This window comes from Kryptolebias marmoratus, linkage group LG24 (genome assembly GCF_001649575.2).
Source record: "Kryptolebias marmoratus isolate JLee-2015 linkage group LG24, ASM164957v2, whole genome shotgun sequence".
NCBI classification, from domain to species: Eukaryota; Metazoa; Chordata; class Actinopteri; order Cyprinodontiformes; family Rivulidae; genus Kryptolebias; species Kryptolebias marmoratus.
Window position 1 is genome coordinate 23,156,452 of NC_051453.1, and position 19,979 is coordinate 23,176,430.

Here is a 19,979-nt window from a genome sequence, read left to right on the forward strand (position 1 = left end):
GTGCTCTAACTCTTCAACCGTTAGACGTAGGAAGGTCAAACCTCACACCATGGCACAGGACTGGTATTGATCCTGACTGAAGGCAATTTGGGACATTTGCTGTAAAAGCCACCTAGTGGACGGTGCAGGAAAGGNTGCGAGAGCATAGACTGCGGTCGCCAGAGCTCCCGCGATTGCAAGAGCTCCCGTGGTCGCAAGGCCGGAGCGGTGCTGAGCTGCGAGGGCCGCCCAACGCTGCTTGCAGCTTTAATTCAGTGTTGGAACCACAGGGATTTATATTAGCGCTACAGAGTCAGTGAAAAAACAATATATTCAAAATTATATTTACATTATATTTACATTCTGCTTTTTAATCCAGGATGGGATCAGTGGCAGCTTTGCATATGAATGATTCATTTGCAAAGTGGACATGCAGGGGTGCAACTACCTACTTTCTGAAGGGTATGCAAACACGTTACCACCCCCCCCCCTTTTTTTTCCTTTTACTTGTTAACGTGAATAAATTTTTTTTATTCATGGACTTTTAACATATAATACCCGATATGGGGTATGGCCCATCAGGAAATCTCTGTGGGTCATTCTCCATGTACTGCTTCAATGAGTCCCCCACTTCCTGTGGTGAAGGCCATTCAGATGGATCTTCTGAGTAAGGTCTTGCTCCAACCCTCTCCTCTGCACCTCCCTGCACCTCCCTCCTCCTCCTCCTCCTCATCATCATCATCTCTTGTCCACTTTCTCCTCTGTGGTGTTGGTCTTGCCATGTCTGCTTGGACTATTTTTCCCAAACTGACACAGTGGTGGTCAGCAGATCCCGATTCAAACCCTCCTGGGCATCTAGGTTTTTGTGGCCTCACTAGCTGAATTATTCCTACCTGATGTCATCTCTGGTCTCCTCTACAGCAGCTGATCACCGACCTCATGTCTGTCTCGTTCATTCTTTACTTGTGTTTTTCTCCTCTAAGTCATATATTCAAGCAAGTATTATTAATTTATTAATTAGATTTGAATAAATTACACATCTTGCTAATGCACTTTTTTAATATAAACAATATATATTATAAAAATAAATCCTTTGGTATTAAGTGGCTGTTTCTACACTTCCAGCTAACATTAGTCCAATCTGTCTCCTTCTTCTGTCTGTCCTGATTCTTTCTCTCCATCCTCTCAGCTGTTATATTGTAAATACTGTTCAGTAAACAGTTGTAACTTGTTATTTATGAGTTATTAGTAGGTTTAGCTAACCTGAACATTTCCAGGCCTCCTCTTGATGCTCTGACAGAACTTCCTGCTGTCTTTCAACCACTTTGAAAAGCTTTCTTTCATGCCTACATCTTTATCTTTCTGCCTCTTCAGTTTTCTGCCTCTCCATCTTTAGCCCACTGTCATCAGTTGACAACACGACTCACACGAAAACAATCTCGCTCCCGCGCGTGCTCGAGGGGGCGCGCTGGAGCGACACATAACTTTCTCTTCTCTCTGCTGTGAGATTGACAGCTGTCAGTGCTTGGGGAGGTGGGCGGGGCTTAAGGTACACTGCAGAATGAGTGCTTTCTCATATTTAGCCGCCAAAGTCACTAGATTTGTCGCTAGTCGCTTTAAAGAAATGCTAGAGGGATCTGAAAACTCGCTAAATATAGCGTTAAAGTGACAAAAAGACTGTGTGCGTGTGTTGTTTTTTTTTTGCGTGGGAAATACAAAGTGTGGCGTGTGAGGGCCAAATGCGGGACTTTTGGCTGTCCCACACAGGGTGATGCGGGACAAGGGACGGGGGGGCTAAATGTGGGACGGTTGGCAAGTATGACAATATTCAACTTTGCTATCATCAATACACTTGAAAAAAGCCTTGATGCAAAATGGGGTTAAAAACCTGTCCCCGTCAAAAACCTGTCCATTATGCTTAGTCAGGCAGTTTTTTTTTTCCATTTATCCATACCGCTTCTCGCGCCCCCCATGCAATGGCACTGCGCCCACCTAGGGGACGCGCCCCACACTTTGGGAACCACTGTCCTAGACAAACTGCATTTTCAAAAGAAAATTGTTCAATGCCTCTTTATGGCACACTTGGTCAAGTAATTAAATTCATAAAAAAAATCAAAAGTACGTAAAACAATTACCAAAATATTCTCAGATATTAAAGTCTACGTCCTGAGAGCCAGCTTCTGTAGCCGAGGATCAGACCGCCAAGGTCCCCGCCTTTGGCCACTACACATTCCACATTGCACCCGACCCCTTTGGCCCCTCCCATAGGTGGTGAGCCCATGGGAAGGGGGCCCCACGTATCCTCTTCGGGCTGTGCCCGGCCGGGCTCCATGGGTGAAAGCCCGGCCACCAGGCGCTAGCCAACGTGCCCCACCTCCAGGCCTGGCTCCAGAGTGGGGCCCCGGTGACCCACGTCCAGGCGAGGGAACAGTTTCCAAGTCTGTTTCTCATCATAAGGAGTCTTTGGGCTGCACTTCGTGGGGCCCCTCACCTAGGACCTGTCTGCCTTGGGTGACCCTACTAGGGGCATGTAGCCCCAGACAGCATAGCTCCAAGGATCATTGGGTCACTCAAACCCCTCCACCACGATAAGGTGGCAGCCCAGGGAGGGGTGGAGGAGTTTAAGTATCTCAGGGTCTTGTTCCTGAATGAGGGGAAAAATGGAGCGGGAGATCGACAGGCGGATTGGTGCAGTGTCTGCAGTGAAGCTTACACTGTACCGATCTGTCGTGGTGAAGAGAGAGCTGAGTCAAAAAGCGAAGCTCTCGATTTACTGGTCAATCTACGTTCCTACCCTCATCTATGGTCACGAGCTTTGGGTAGTGACCGAAAGAACGAGATTGCGAATACAAGCGGCTAAAATGAGTTTCCTCCACAGGGTGTCTGGGCTCTCCCTTAGAGATAGGGTGGGACTCAGAGTAGAGCCGCTGCTTTTCCACGTCGAGAGGAGCCAGATGAGGTGGCTCTGGCATCTGGTTAGGATGCCTCCTGAATGCCTCCCTGGTGAGGTGTTACGGGCACGTCCCACCGGGAGGAGGCCCAGAGGAAGACCCAGGACACGCTGGAGGGACTATGTTTCTCGGCTGGCCAGGGAACGCTTTGGGATTCCCCCGGAGGAGCTGGCCAAAGTGGCTGGGGAGAGGGAATGAGGGAAGTCTGGGTTTCCCTGCTTAGGCTGCTACCCCCGATAAGCGGAAGAAAATGGATGGAGTAAAGTCTACATTTGGAATCATATAATTGTATTAAAATGTCCCTAGTTTCAATGCTGTTTCAGTAAAAAAAAAATGTTAATTGTTATTTCATACCACAGCATGGCAAATAAATATTCATAAAAAATCCATAACTGTTAAAATAAATATTCTCTAATGACCATGCCTACATGTGGAATAATTTTCTTTTATTTCTATGTTACTGGATCGAACACATTCTTCATGAAAAATTGATAACTTCATGTTCATGATGTCCAGGTAATACGCAAAAATCATAAAAAATTTAAACTTTATTATAAAATTTCCAAAATATTCCCACATCACTGTGTGTATATGTGGAATAATGTTTGCACTTCGGGAAATGTCCACACTCAAAGGCTTTTGTACAAGAAATTGTCAACCTTTGTCGTAGCAGTGCTGGTCATACCGAAATATATTCAGAAATTTGTTAAAAATCAATAATGCCTAAAAAAAAATCTTAACATATTCACAGATGACCAGTATCATTTCCTTTGTTTGCCCACATTTTTCAATCCACCATAGTCTTAAGCTTTTTCCAAAATAAAATAAAAACCGGCCAAGTTGGTTAGCATTTATATGTTTTCATTTATTAACCACAAGGGGCGCTCAAATTCAAGCAATATTTCTTGTGCTTTGTGGGAAGGCTAGGTCTGAGGAGAGTACCAAATTTCAAGTCATTCGACCAAACAGAGTCCAAGTTGCTACTGCTAGTTTTAGTTACGAACTTCATAAATAGTAACTACATGCTTGAATATAGAGCTGTGAATTTTATTCAGCACTTTTAGGGGTCATACAAGGAACATATCCTGTATGTCTTAGCCATCTAAATGCAACAAGTGATTTTTGGTGGATTTTTCTAAATGTTAAAGGCTACACATACATTTTTGCACATAAGCCACGCCCACTTTGACCAATCATTACCACATTGATAACATAATTTCAGGGTTATATTCTGAAGATACACACCAAGTTTCACGAAAATCCATTCAGCCACTTCGGCAGTACAAATTTTACCTCTTTGTAGTGCCCCCTAGTGTTAGATCAGGCTGAAAATACAGAGATATCTATTTTTCAGCCTTAGTCACCACTGTTATAAAAACAATTGATAAATTTTAAACTGTTCTTAAGTTGCGCTCAATAAACTTTTTTTTAGGGGAATTTTTTCTTTGCTTACGCACAATTAATAAACCGCACATATTTTAAAAATTTGTTCACATCATTTGGTTAGCAGATCATCCAGTTGTACCACATAAAGTTTCGCCTCAATTGGCTTTGAGCCTCGGGAGGAGTTAACGCAAGTAGGTTATGCATATTTTGCAAGTTTTCTACTAATTACCATATTTTACAATTTTTTTTCCAAAACTTATCTAAAAAGAGATGGTTTACGGAAAAGACCAGAATAAAGATACTGTGCGTTAATCTTTGTTGTAAAAGCGCCACCTAGAGGTCAAATTTTGCAACTTTTCCCTCAAACGTAGATAGCGCAATTCTATAGTTGATCGGCCATTTCCGCAAAGGTAAAGTTCGATTTGTCCGAGTTCAAAGTTCAAATGTGAGATAGCATATAAGCCACGCCCACTTCATTTTAATATTCAAGATATCATTTTAAGGTGCGTTCTTGTTCATCTGTACCAAGTTTGGTGTAAATCTGTCAAGCAGTTATTCAGATATAAACTTTTTGGAATTATAGCGCCCCCCTATCGGTATAACTACATAAAATTTAATACAAAGTGGCAACATCTCATCCAATATTGGGAACTAAATGCATTTTCCATAATCTTAAAGTATGGCAGAGATATTCATAGTTAACCGTTGTGCTAGTGCTGAAGTGTTTGGTATTGCGTCACTTGCACAAAATTTTTAAACTTTTTAATCATCACTTCAGCATATCGTTTTGTACCAAGTTTCACGTTGATCCAGCTTACAATGTGGGAGTAGTATTCAAATGTAGGTTTTGTCTTAGCAAAACATCTAGTTGGGCGGAAGTGGGCGTGGCCAATGTGAAAGTGATGCAGAATCATCCAAACTTTAAGGCTTTAAGGTCCCATCAAGATTTTGAGTGTAGGACTTGCGGTTTAGGAGTTGTTAGCAAAAATGCATTGTCTTTTGCTATAGAGTGCCCTAGGTATGGAACAATATGATTTTTTTTTGTCTGAGTAGCGGTAGGGTTTTTCTATCAGACTGTCTGGATGGCTTTTCCCCAGCAGTTTCTGGCGAACGCGTTTTATCGGAGAAGAATTTGTAAGGATGAAAAATCTGCTGGGAGCAGGCAAACAACCATGCCTTACATTGGCCATCCGCTCGCTTCCGCGGGGTTGGAACCCTAATAATAATAGAGAAAAATGAAAAATCCGTACAGAAACAATAGGGTTCCCTGCTCCGCTGGGAGCGAGCGAACAGCCATGCCTTGCATTGGCTGTCCGCTCGCTTCTGCGGGCTTGGAATCCTAATAATTACCTGTTGCGAGGTCCTACTTATCAGCTCCTCTTCTAGTTTGATCCACACTTCATCGGCCACTTTCGTCTTGAATATTGGGTCTAAGACTGTGCCCTCCTCCAATAACTGTCTGATGTTCTCATCCTGCAAGACAAAAACATAGCATAGTAGTCATGATGTCTGTGATTATACCTATTGAAAACTACTAAGAAATTTACAGGATTATGCTACCTACTTGGTATTGTCTTGAGAGGTCACCCCAGATCCTGTCTTTAATGGTCTGTGTGAAGGAGGAGTCCTTATCAGTAAATGTGAAGTGGTGTTGGAGTTTCCCAAGAATGGGCAGAATCTAGCCCAAAGTTGGACTCTTTTCAGCAGAGATGCAGATGGTTGAAGTACAGAGTATCTTCATAACTCTGACAAACTGTTCTGCTTTACTATAATAATCATCAGAAAGTCTCTCCATTCTGAAAAGAATATACACATTGTTGTATAGCTTTACCACAGCTCATCACATTAGTTCACATTGATAAAGGACTAAGGTAATATCAATGTCCATCCTTAGCTACAATACCTGTCCTTCTCCATTGATTTTTTTAACTGAGGGTCCATGGAGGCCGCCTGAATAGCAGGAAACTGCTCCAGAAATCGCTCCACCATCAGGAACAGGCTGTTCCACCTGTTCTTCACATCTAAAATGACAGCATGTTCTGGAAGACCAAGAGAGACAGTGTGTGTGGTTATTAAAATGCTTGTATATTTGTAGTAATAGTTCAATTATTGATTTAGCCATAGAATTTTGCACTAAGTTTAGTCCACTTTAATTTCTACTAACCGAGAAGACGTTGCTTTTCTTTAAGGATAGGTTTAGCCAAGCTGCATTGCTTTAACCACACAACCATAGCTCGAATTCTTCCTGCCCACTTTGAGATGACACGTGTAGTGTACAGCTTTTGAGCAGCAATGTTTAGAGTATAAGCAAAGCAGTCAATTTTTCTAATGCTCATCTTTTTCACTGCTACATCCATATTAGCTGCATTGTCTACAGTGATCGCAACAACTTTTCCCTTTATATTGAATTCATCAAGAATATCCCCTATCTCCTCAGCTAAGTGGACTGAAACAGTCAAGTAATCGTCTTGTGCCACACTGGTCCACCCATCCGCAGTCACAGCCACATTTCTGATGTCTTGCAATTCTCTCTTGATATTTCCCTTCTCTACTGCATACCATGCCGGCATGAGTGTATTTGACAACATGTCTCTGCTGGGGGACTGATATCTGGGCTTTAGGGCTCTTATCATCTCCCTAATTGAGATTAGAACACAAAACATCAACAATAACGCGGTTGTGTTATTACTGCTCAAAAACCATTATCTAGGCTGAGAGATAAAGGCTGAACTGGTCAACAATATCCTTTACAGCTTACTTACTTCCACTATGGAGCCTCCACTGTAGAAAAAGACAGCAAACCTTTAACAACAAAGTTTGTGACTGCCCTGTGGCACTCATCTTGTTTTTCTTTTGTCATTTTTCCTTTTCCTGCAAGTGTGAATGGATTCACACTGACTGGCCTTGTCCTCCTCACATCAGGGTCAGAGGCTACTGTGAGGAGAACAAACATAACAGTGAACATTAAGTGAGCTGTTTAACCAGACAACCGAATGGATGAGCACATTTTTACAAGCTAAGCTTTATCTTTAGTTAGCTTTTGACTTAGCTAGCTACATAGCCATAAAATAAAGCTACAAACTAATATCTTAAAAATAGCGTTACATGGATCCTGGTCCTGTGCGATACACGTATAAAGTTGCTGTCAACAAACGTAAACTTACCGGTTGAAATCCCAGACACAGCGCCGTGCTCAATGCTCTCAGATGAAGCGGAGTACAGTGGGGATTTTAAATTAAGCCGCTCAGGTTCTGTAACGCCCACAGGCTGACTTAAATGCTGAGAGTCCGCTCTTCTTGCATTCAAACATGGAGCAACTGTCCGCTCTTAAACTGATTCTGTGCACAGTCAGGTGCTTCATCAAATTAGTTGTGTTGCAGGCCTTAGCAAAGATGTCTTTTTTGCATATATTACATCACGCACTATTGGCATCAATCTTTATAAAATGGAGCCACACTTATGATCTTGGTGGCATTTTTTAAGCGGTTCAAAGACACGCAACTACAAATACATGTGAACCCCGTATGTGGGTGTAACTACCTATGTATTTTTCCTGCGTCCCGCAACCACGTGTAACATTACAGCCAATCACCGAAACTTGGCACCGGAAGAAGAAGCATATTTTGATACTCGGTACCACCGAAGCATTTTGGTTGGTACCATAAAAGTACCGAAGTTCGGTACCCAGCCCTATATGCCAGGCCTGTAGGTGTCACTGTAACGATGCCAAAAAAATACACCAGAAACAGAAAAGAAAACATAAAACATAAAAATTACATGTCAAGTAGACTATATATTTGAACCATAGACTGTATAAACTATAGAACAGTGTTTCTCAACCTTTTTTGGTCCAGCGCCCCCCTATCCATTATAAAGGCCTCTTACCGCCCCCCTCCCACCCCCCACCCCCTTTTTTTTTTTGCCTGTTTACGTGAATAAATCTTTCTTATTCATGGACTTATATAATACCTGATCTTGGGTATGGCCCATCAGAACATCTTTGTGGGTCATTCTCCACCATGTGCTGCTTCAATGAGTCCCCCACCTACTGTGGTGAAGGCCATTCAGATGGATCTTCTGAGTAAGACCTTGCCCCAACCCTCTCTTCTGCACCTCTGTTCCTCCTCATCATCATCATCTTCACCTCTTTTTTCCACATTCTCCTCTTTGGTAATTGACTTGCCATGTCTGCCTGCACTAATTTTCCCAAAAGGACACAGTAATGGTCAGCAGAAATTCAAACCCTCCTGGGCATCTAGGTTTTTGTGGCCTCACTAGCAGAATTAGTCCTACCTGATGTCATCTCTGGTCTCCTCTACAGCAGCTGATCACTGACCTCATGTCTGTCTCCTTCATTCCCTCTCTGTGTTCTTCTCTAAGTCATATGGTCAAACAAGTATTATTTAATAGCTTTAAATAAATTACACATCTTGCTAATGCACTTTTTTAAATATAAATTATATTTTTAAATGAATCACCTGGTATTAAGTGGCTGTTCCTACACTTCCAGCTAATATTAGACCAACCTATCTCCTTTCTGTCTGTCCTGATTCTTTCTCTCCATCCTCTCAGCTGAATAACATGAACTTTGTGTTCAGGAGGTTTAAAAAATTACAGCAATCAAACCACATATAAAAACATGAAATCTTAATTTTAAATTATATCCTTGTTGGATATCAGTTACTAATTGGACACTTCATCTGATCAGACTTATCAGATTAATCACAACAGCTCTGTAGAGTTATATCCCAGAGGAGACATTTAAACTCCTTACTTCTGTAATGTATCTGCTTTATGATTCACCATCAAGTTCAACAAATGCTTACTGTCTGAATAACAAAATGACACAAACAATTTCCTTTATTTTTCATGTCATGCTGTGTTCTATTGTAAATACTGATCAGTAAACAGTTGTAAACTGAACATTTCCAGGCCTCCTCTTGACACAGGTTTAATGAAAAGGTGAAGGAGCGGAGGGGCCCCTGATCAGTGACGTGTCTCTGTTATCGATCATATCATTTACACATGCACAGACAGCTGGTAAATACAGAAACTGCTACTGGATTCGCGCCACTGTGGACACAGAGTGGAGCGGGTCTCCTCTCTGCTGTGAGATTGACAGCTGTCAGTGCTTGGGGAAGTGGGCGGGGCTTACGGCACGCTGCAGAATAATTGGTGCTTCCACACATTTATTCGCCAAAGTCTCCAATAAGACAGAAAAAAGTCACTAGATTTGTCGCTAGTCACTTTGAAAAATGGCCAGACGGATCTGAAAACTCGCTAACTTGGCCCCTATTGTGCTCCAGCCCGTGCGGAAAACATTGCGCTGCACATTGGTTCCGGTTCAAAAAAAGCCAGTCTGCGTGTGTATTTCTTTAGCGTGAGAAATACAAAAAGTGGCGTGTGCGCTTCACAAAATGCGTGTCTCACGATCAATGTGTGAAACTTGAGAGCCCTGCTTTTATTCATAGACTAATAAAAGATTGTGACTGATGATAAGACTTTAAAGTTCACAACGACACAAATAAAACTGCAGAGAAAAGTCGCAGCGGTGTCAGCCGACATCGATCCGGTGTTACACCGGCTGATGCAGCTGCTGTGATCCACTTGTCAAGCCGTAGGTCTCTGGTTTTAGATTTTTTTGTATTTTTTTGGTTTGTTGGTTTGTGTCATGTCAACAAAGAATCTTGTCCAGAAAGGAATTAATGTACGTCTGGATGCTGGACGCTTTCAGGGAAAGTCCGAAAACAGAATATTGCTCTTGTAAATGTTTAACCTCTGCGATAACAATGCACTCACAGTGTATCCTTCAGAGAAATTAACCCATGTAAGAGAAATAAATAATTCCAAAGGGTAATATCACTAAAGATATTCCTTTCTCAAAGTTTCTTTCTCAAAGTTTACAAAGTAACTGTTATGTGGGACAAATTATAAAAACGATAATCTGATGTCCCGTGCTCATGAAGGCAGCACGGAGCTGCGCCGAAAAGAAACACCATCGATACAGTTGCAGTTCTGTAACGGTTTTAATGTTTTAGGCCACAATATTTTTGCAAGTAGTTCAAAGTTTAAACTGATATTGTTGTGAATCTTTGGTGTAAACTTTACCTTTAAGCAAACGACCCCCAAAAGAATATCAACGCCCCCTTTTTGAAAATATTGCTGCCAGCGCCCCCTGTCCTCTCAACGCCCCCCAGGGGGCGGTACCGCCCCCGTTGAGAAACGCTACTATAGAATCTATGTTTCAAACTGTAAACAAAACAGAAAGAAAAAAATGAGGATGATGAATACAAAAGCAAGAACCAAATTCTTTTTGTGGAATGATGATGAAGTGGAACTTTGACTTCATCTAACATTAAAATACAAGACAACAAAAGTGTAGACCAATAAGTGTTGTGGCAGTTGTGTCAGTCCAAATATATTGACATAAAAGACACTTTTCAGGTCCAGTATCTAGCGGTGTACAGTTGAAGGGAAGAGTTTTCCTCACAATGTTCAAATCATATCAGGCTAAACTCTTTAAACACAAATGTCTGTCCTTTAAAATTATTCTAGTTTCCCATGTTTTAAAAAAATATAATGATATTGTAGTTTTTTTATGTTGGGTTTTTTTGTATTGCTGACAGTTCAGTAAAGTGACAAAACATTTTTAGCCTTAGATTCTTTGGAGTAATAATAATGGGTTTTCTCTCTCTTTAAATCTGTTATGATTCATCGGTCTTATCTGTTTATTGAAGTAATATAGAATGTGAAGATTATACTTGAGAAACTAGTTTCTGTAGCACAAGGCTGCAGCTTCAAGATTTTCTCACTATGAAACACAATTTTGTGAAAAAAACAAACATTTATGGGCTCCTAAAAAGCTGTTTCTGTGTGGATGCAATGCTAAAAGCAAAAAAAAACCAAAACCTTTTACGTATTTACAAAAAACATTCTTGTGAACGAGGCTCAAGTCCTGGCTTGAAATGCTTTGTGAAAGTGCCTTTATGCATGCTTTATGCATACACCTTCATGCATGTGACCAAAACATTTTTCCTGTGAACTAAGCTGACAAAAACCCTCACAACCATTGTTGGAGGAGTAATTTTCACTTCTGTGACTTCAGCTCACAAAAATGTTACCTCTGTAATTGGGCGATCTCCTGGCTGATATCATCCAGCTCTTTTATGCCAGTGAACTCTCCTGAACCCATGGAACTAGAGCTATCCTGCAGAGAGAGAAAATGACAAGAAAGGTAGAAGGCAGCTCTTGATGAATAAAGCTTTGGTAAAAAAAAAAAAAAGCAGGATAATGAAATGAGCTGTGTCAGATAACAAACAAACAAGATAAGAATGATGAAAAAAAGAGCAGCACATAGGCTCAATCACCAACGTGTGTGTGTGTGTGCGTGCGTGTGTGTGCGTGTGTGTGTGTGTGTGTGTGTGTGGGGGGGGGTGGCGTAAACATATGATGCACAGAAGTGGAGAGAAGATTGACAGTATTGTTTTAGCCAATCAGATCTGGTTATCAAGTATTAAGTTCAGGTTCACAGTCTCACTTCCGAAGTGAGGCTGAGAGCATGAGAGCACTGCAAGGGGCTATGCTATTTTTTGCACCTGTGTGAGAACAGAATATCGATTGCTGAATAAAAAGACTGGATAAAACCGAGAGATGAGCTTATAACACCTACGCACAACACTTTGACTGTCACAGCTGTTTTTTTATTGTTAGTAGTGACTCCTGAGTACATTAGCACCACATGCACACAGATGGTTTGAAAGAGGTGGGCACCGCACTTTTTGGTACAATTGTCTTAACAAAAGATGACCACGTAACTGTCAGCTTGGGAGTTTATCAAAGATTTTGTTTGACATTTGTTCTGTAAGCTAGTTTTTTTTTTTCTTTTGGATAAATGGGCCAGAACATGATCTTTACTTTGTAATTGTTACAGAAATTTCAAACAGCATTACTACATACTTAAAGATTATGTTTATATCTGACATAAACCCCCAAACTAACCAAACCTCAAACCCTATCTCTGCAGTTTAAGATGTGACAGGTCCATGCAGGCTAGGCTCTTCTACTACTCCACATTTTAAACACAATTTTGAGGAAACTTGAATTAAAGTTCATTACTATTTTGCAGCTTTTGTTGCTAGCAGATCCAATAGAGACCTTTCTGGTGCCGCCTAAGTTAATCATTATCTACTGCTGTTTCCACAGGCCTTTTCAAAATATCTCCATGGCAATTATTTGTTTCCAGTAGTGTCCATTTCAAACCAAAATTGTAATGTTGTCTCTACTTTTTAGTTTTGCATCACAGTTCAGCTTATTAATTACTCAGCCTTTTACAAATTAAATAATTTGTTCCAAGTTCATTAGGTGGATGTGGTACTGCTGTCTGCTTTTGTTTCAGAAATAATGATCTCTACAGATTGCTTCAAATGAAAACTCATCCAGTGATCCTGAATCTTCCCTTCATCCCTAGAGAGTTGACAGGGTGACACTGTAACTACGTACAAATGCTTCCAGGCATTCACACAGACAATGAAAACGTTTATGGGTTAATACACTGTAGATTAATTTTGCCTAACCACAACTTGAAAATTATAGCCTCAGAACCAAAAACAGAAACAGCAGCAGCAAAAAAGTTGGGATACAAAAAAAAAATTACAGTGAGCAAGAAAAAAAAATCTTTAATTTCAATTACGTAACTCATCAAATTTTCAACAATATTTCTCTTTAGGCTAGGTAAAGGCCAAAGGTGATTTTCAATAAATAGGCATATAATACAGATTAATATGAATAAAGACACAAAATGTGTTGCAGACAAATATTTATGCTAAATAGTTCTAAATCTGAAAAAAAGCACAAGAAATATAAAAGCAGAGAAAAAATAAATAAAGAGAGAATAATCACCCTTCTAATGTCTGACAGAGCTCCCATCTCTGATCCAACTGGAGTCATAAAACCTGAAATAGTCTGCAGCAAAAAAACAAAAAAAGATTTTATTACAAACAAGAAGGACAACAAAATGAAAAACAAATACATCTCATTAAATTAGAATATCATTGAAATGTTAATTTATTTCAGTAATTCAATTCACATAGTGAACCTCATATCTCATATAGATTTATTCCACACAGAGTTATATAATTTAAGTCGAAGGCCACGAGGAAGGAAAGCTGCCAGGAGACAGAGGGAGAAGAGGAAAGTCAAGACTGCAGGACTAAGGGTAGCAACTCTAAATGTAGGGGCAATGACAGGCAAAGGTAGAGAGCTGGTTGACATGATGCAGAAGAGGAAGGTAGATGTATTGTATGTGCAACAAACCAAGTGGAAGGGCAGCAAGACTCACAGCACTGAGTCTTTGCATGGCACCAAGTTCTACTGAAACTTGGCACCATTTGTGGTAACAATGGAAGCGCTATGGACAACGTTGGCCCTGTGTTGTTGCTGTTTATGGGGATTCTCCTGAGACTTCTGGAAGAGAGGCGCAGTAGAAGAAATGCTCTGGATGCCGCGATTGTTGTGCCGAGTAGGACAGCTGTTATCCGCCAGAGATTTCAGGTTTTACAGCGCCTTTAGCTGGGGGACAGACGGCATAAACGTTGCAGGGTAAGCAAACGCTGTTGTTTATATTCCTACCGTTTGCTCTTTATGCTTGCATCTGGCCACACCCACGACCAATGAGTGAACAGGAGCTAAGCTTGCACCACCCACGAAAGCAGGGCCGGCCCGGCTGGCCCTACTCCGAAGCAAGGACCAAAAAAGCAGGGACTGGTCTCAAAAAAATGCCGGTGGAAACGCGCGCAAAGCAAGCCGAGTAGAGTGGAGCTGGAACCTTTAGAGCCGGTAGAAAAGGGGCATAACAGATGAAGTCAGGCAGGAATCTCCGTGGACTATGATGTTTGTGAGACATCAAAACAAATGCTAGTACTATAAAATGTTGTGTATGTGCAAAGAGGGAGACAGGAAAATGGGGGGAGAAGGGAGAGCAAAGAGGAGAAGAGGAGAATAGTAAAAAAGAACAAAGAGAGGAAACAAGACCTGGAAGAAGCAGATGAGAAAATGGGCATATATTGTTATAGGAGTAAACATTTAAATTTTCAGTTGAAAAAAAGAAAGCTTTTTTATTAATATTATATTTACATTCAATTCCCAAATAACTAGTGTTATCTTCTCTTTATTCTTTTTTTCATAATTTTGCAATAGAAGGAGAGAAAAGAACGGAGAGTTCCAGGCAAAAGCTACTGTCAGCTACTCACTGGGGACTGTGCACCCCTAAAGGTCAGATCCTAGAATTGCTTCTGAGACATGGCTGTCCAAATCATCACTGACCCTCAAAACCTCACACTGGATCTAAAGCAACATGGATTCTGTGCCTCCTCTAGACCCTGAAACCTTTCCAAATGAAATGCAAATTGACTTTTGTCTCAAAAGAGGACACTAGACCACTGCAGAAGTCCAGTCTTTTATTATCTTTAGCCCAGGTAAGATGCTTCTGATGTAGTGTCTGCTTCAGGAGTGGCTCAACACAAGGAACACAGTTGTAGCCAATATTCTAGATCCATCTGTATGTGGAGCCTCTTGAAGGACTTATTCTAGCAACAGCCCATGCCCTGTCAGTCTATTGGTCTTTTGTAATATTCTAATTTTCTGAGAAACAGAATTTGGGGTTTTCATTAGCTGTAAGCCATAATCATCAAAATGAACAGAAATAAATGTTTGAAATATTTTGCTGTCTAATAAATCTATATATGAGTTTTGAATTAAATTACTGAAATAATTGAACTTTTTCATGATATTGTAATTTATTAAAAATTAATTGTAAGGCCAATAAAGTTTTTTTCTAACATATTTTAGGATTATTTCTCATGTTTTGACTTAATAAAAGTCAACTCATGCATAAACTTAAAAGTACAAGTATTTTACTCTGATAGATGTTAGCTACAAGGTAAAATCTATTTTTTTTGTATTAATAAAACAATACTTAAAATAAATACAGACAAAGAAGTTATATTTTTCTAAAATACATTGTAATACATGTATGAATAAATAAATGTTGACTGTGGGGAAAGGAGTTTGGGGAAGGGGTGTGAGACCTACTGGTACCGGAGTGCCTCTCTCAGAGGGCGGTATCATTTCGGCAGTCAGCGCCTGAGGAGGATCAGTGCCTTTGCTTACTTTCTGTTGAATGAGATGCATGGCAAGGGCAAACTGCTCCCTATTCAGTTTGCCTACCTGCCTAGTGTCTGCCAAAGCCCTGTAGGTTAGAAGAACACACAGCCAATGGAAACACATTCAGGTGGATTCACCATCACTAAGCATCCCTCAGATAAATAACCCCCATTGTCTCTGTTCACATTCAGATATGCAGTAAAAAAAAACCATCAAAAAATAAATAATACTACTACTACTACTATTACTACTAATACTAATAATACACACACACACACGTACATATTATATATATATATATATATATATATATATATATATATATATATATATATATATATATATATATATATATATATATATACATAAACTTCCATCTCGCCCTATTTGTTCCACATGGGTGGTTCTATTTTCACATCAAGCTCGGGTCCTCTACCAAAGGCCTGGGAGCTTGAGGGTTCTCCGTGGTATCTTAGCTGTTCTGAGGACTGCACTCTTCTGGAAAGAGAGCTCTGAAGTTGTTAGGTTGTTTCTGGGATCTGTTGGAGCCATTCTTCCAGTTTGGGGTCGATGACCACTGAGGCCTTACACTGCCTGGCCCCCCCAAAAAAAGTTGCCACCTGGATTAAACTAAGCAAATAGGTACAAGTCTCCTATTAGATAATTACTACATAGATATTTAACCCCAACTGATGCAATGAGTTGCTTCTCATTTTATAAACAACCATGTCGAAAGACAAATCCCAAGGTTGTGGAAAGATGTCAGTCTGTTTGAGAAGGGTCAAATCATTGGCATGCATCAAGCAGAGAAAACATCTAAGGAGATTAAAGAAACTACTGAAATTGGGTTAGGAAATGTCCAACGCATTATTAAAAACTGGAAGGTTAGTGGGGACCCATCGTCTTTGAGGAAGAAATGTGGCCGGAAAAAAATCCTGAATAATCGTGATCAGCGATCACTCAAACATTTAGTGAAATCAAATGGAAGAAATACAACAGTAGAACTCCGGGCTATGTTTAATAGTGAAAGTAAAAGCATTTCTACACGCACAATGCAAAGGGAACTTAAGGTATTGGGACTGAACAGCTGTGTAGCCTTAAGAAAACCACTAATCAGTGAGGCTAACTGGGAAAACAAGGTTCAATTTGCTAGGGAGCATAAAGATTGGACTCTGGAGCAATAGAAGAAGGTCATGTAGTCTGATAAGTCCAGATTTACCCTGTTCCAAAGTGATGGGGGCATTAAGGTCAGAAGAGAGACAGATGAAGTGTTGAACTTATCATGCCTAGTGCCTACTGTACAAGCCTGTGGGGGCAGTGCTATGATCTGGGGTTGCTGCAGTTGGTCAGGTTTAGGTTCAGAAACAGTATGTGCTCAAAGAATGAGGTTAGCCGACTACCTGAATATACTGAATGACTAGGTTATTCCATCAATGGAATTTTTCTTCCCTGATGGCACAGGCATATTCCAAGATGACAATGTCAGAATTCATCGGGCTCGAACTGTGACAGAGTGGTTTAGGGAGCATGAGACATCATTTTCACTCATGGACTGGCCACCACAGAGTCCAGACGTTAACCCCATTGAGAATCTTTGGCATGTGCTAGAGAAGGCTTTGCGCAGCAGTCAGATTCTACCATTACTAATGCAAGATCTTGGTTAAAAATTATTGCAACACCAGATGGAAATAAATCTTGTGATATTGCAGACGCTTATTGAAACAACACCACAGCGAATGTGTGCTAAAGGCGGTCCAGCGAAATATTAGTGTGTAACCTTTTTTTTTTTTTTTGGTGACAACGTTTTTTTTTTTTGGCCAGGCAGTGCATATATAATAACTGGAGACCAGACTGGAAGTTGAAAGTTAAAGTCACAAAGAACAAGCTTCCCCTAGTGGCCTGCTTCAGCATACTTGCTCTTCTTTTGTCTTCTTAGGCTACTTTTAGCTTTTATTTTTATCTACTATTCTGTTACTTTCAGGTTTTAGAAAAAAATACTTTCATGAGGGAAATTATTTAGGCTAGTTTAGCTATCCCTTTGCTACATTTCAATAGCTTTTGCTACTTTTAGCTTTCCTTTTTCTCCATTTTGCTTTTTGTAGTTTTTTGCTACTTTCAGCGAGTATTTTGCTACTACTAGCTTTTAGCTAGCAATTTGCTTCACTTGGCTTTTAGCTAGTGTTTAGCTTTTTTTAGCTTTAACAATTTCGTTTCAACTTTCTGCAGTCATTCAGAACTTAGCAGTCACACTCCATTTCAGCTAAAAATGTAATTTCTCTAGTTTTTATAGTTGAGGTTAATTATTAACTTGTTATTGTTACATGCATTTGGTCTAGGTGGTATCCCCCATTAAGACAAACATGAGTGGGAGTTTTGTTATGTTCCTACCATATATGTGCAAGAATGTTCTGAGAGAGTCCAGACTGCATGAAGATCTCTTTCACTTCCTGTCCACTAACAAATCCATCGAGGTCAGCGTCTGTCTTCAGGAAGATGTCATCGTATCGCCCACGTTCTGACACTGGCACCACCCAGTTCAATGAATGCTAAAACACAGAGAGATACAGGTTTGTTCTGAGATCTTCTGGTGTTATAGCTGAAAGGCAGGCAAAAACACTGATCCAACTGAGGCATATATTGCACAAAGTTCACCAAATATTAAAATATTAATTTTGGATATCTGCAACTTAGTCTATCAAAGAGATTATTTCCATGGTTTTGAGACAGATGAAGGTAATTATTTCTAACTTCTGCCATTATTTTTATCCACACCCACTGAGAAAAGGAAGTTGCATGTTCCCTTTCAGTCGATTTACTCAGTACAACACATGTACTATGGGATATCACCCCCTCGCATGTCCTGGCTGAAGACACCTTTAATCACGCCTTTAGGCAAATAATGTGATGACTACAGGTGTCAGGCCCCGCCTGCATGTATGTAAATGTAACCGTCTGTCATCACTGTCATTCCTCAGTTCTTACGTTCTTCACCTCGCTAGGAACACCTCTTCGAGTCAGGCTTGCTAGCTGCTGCTAGTTAGTTCTGCTCGGAGTTAGTTTAACTGCTTTTGTTGGTGTTAGTCACCGGTGCCTGCTGGTAAGCGTGTCTGACCGCGAAGCGCTAGTCTCAAGTATTCCTGTACAGTTCATCGTTTGTGGCACAAAGCTGACACAAGCGAAGCAGAAGTCTTCTGTTCACCCATGTCCTCAGGGGTGCGGCTTCTCGCTCCATGAGAAGGACCAGCACGAAGCTTGTCCTATCTGTCTGGGGATCGTTCACGCTCGCAGAGTGTTGGCAGAGCCCGAAGCCTGCGCGTTCTGTTGCCAGCTTCGCCGCTCAACCCTGGAAAGATGGATAAGTTTCTGGAGAAGGTGGTGGGAGAGGCTGCAGTCTCACAGCAAGACCCTCTACTCTCCGAGTCGGGGAACCGGGTTTCATCTGTCTGACGAGGACGGCCTTTCGGTCGGAGTCCCCGCTTCCAGCTGGGCGGACACATGGATTATTTTGAAGAAGGTGCTGCTCAGTCTCAGTTTCAACTGGACCCTCATCAGGCAGACGAGCCAGGACGACATGTCATTCCTCTCCTTGTACCGGCATGCGGCTGAGAAACTGGACGTGGAGTGGCCCTGTCCCCCTCCTGCTCAGAAACTGTCTCAGTTTGCCAGGTTTTACCTCCCCGTGGAGTTGGCCAAGGTCAAAAACTGTCTGCCCATGTTCCAAGATTTTGTCTTGGAATTGACATCCTCGTGGAACAAACCGCTGTCCACCCGCGTTACAGTACCCGGCTATGGAAAGTATCTGGATCTGGAAGGTGCTGAGAAAACCGAGCTGATAAATATTTCACCCATGGAGCCATCCCTGGCAGCGTATTTGGTGCTGTCCCACAACTATGGCATAAGCGGTCCCACATCCCTTCCATCCAAGCACTGTAGATTTTCTGCTGTGCAATTGGAAAAAATCTACAGAGCTCAAGCGACCACTGCTCGAGCTCTGAGCTCCATCTCCATGCTCCAAAAGTACCAGGCTATGCGCCTGGCAGAGCTCGGAGCTCAGGTCCCGTCGAAGAGTCCGCTGGTACCATTCCTGAACTGTTTGGACAGTCTCTTGACGCCATACAGGCAAAATTTGAGCTAAGGAAGAAACAGATTGAAGCGCTTCCCTGTATTATTCCCAGATGTGATGTGAGACCCAAGTCTGCCCGCGAGCCTCAGCTCCCAGTCGGTGCAGCCACAAATCCACGGCCAAGCTCCCCGCCACGGCTTGGAGCAAAAGTCCCCGTCCAGATCTACAGAGGAACTCAACATCTCGGAGGAAGGTAGGTAGGTAGGTAGGTACATTTATTTATATAGCACTTTTCAGCACGAGGCGACTCAAAGTGCTTTACAACACAAGAACAAAATTACAGACAGAGTTACAGAACATGACAAGATAACTAAGCTAAAACATGACAATGCTAACAAGGTACAGGATAACTAAACTACGAAAACATGATATTACTAAAC

General features: G+C 41.3%; 1 protein-coding gene across 1 annotated transcript in view; it reads right to left on the reverse strand.

The window, feature by feature from the left end:
• Positions 1 to 19,979, reverse strand: part of LOC108248746 (epidermal growth factor receptor substrate 15-like 1) — a 145,172-nt gene that overhangs the window by 74,394 nt on the left and 50,799 nt on the right. The window contains exons 11-14 of the mRNA XM_037974303.1: positions 17,865 to 18,022; positions 15,405 to 15,561; positions 13,215 to 13,277; positions 11,438 to 11,523 (exon numbers count right to left, since the gene is read on the reverse strand). Coding sequence (XP_037830231.1) covers positions 11,438 to 11,523; positions 13,215 to 13,277; positions 15,405 to 15,561; positions 17,865 to 18,022 — 464 coding nt within the window. The remainder of the gene's footprint in view (positions 1 to 11,437; positions 11,524 to 13,214; positions 13,278 to 15,404; positions 15,562 to 17,864; positions 18,023 to 19,979) is intronic.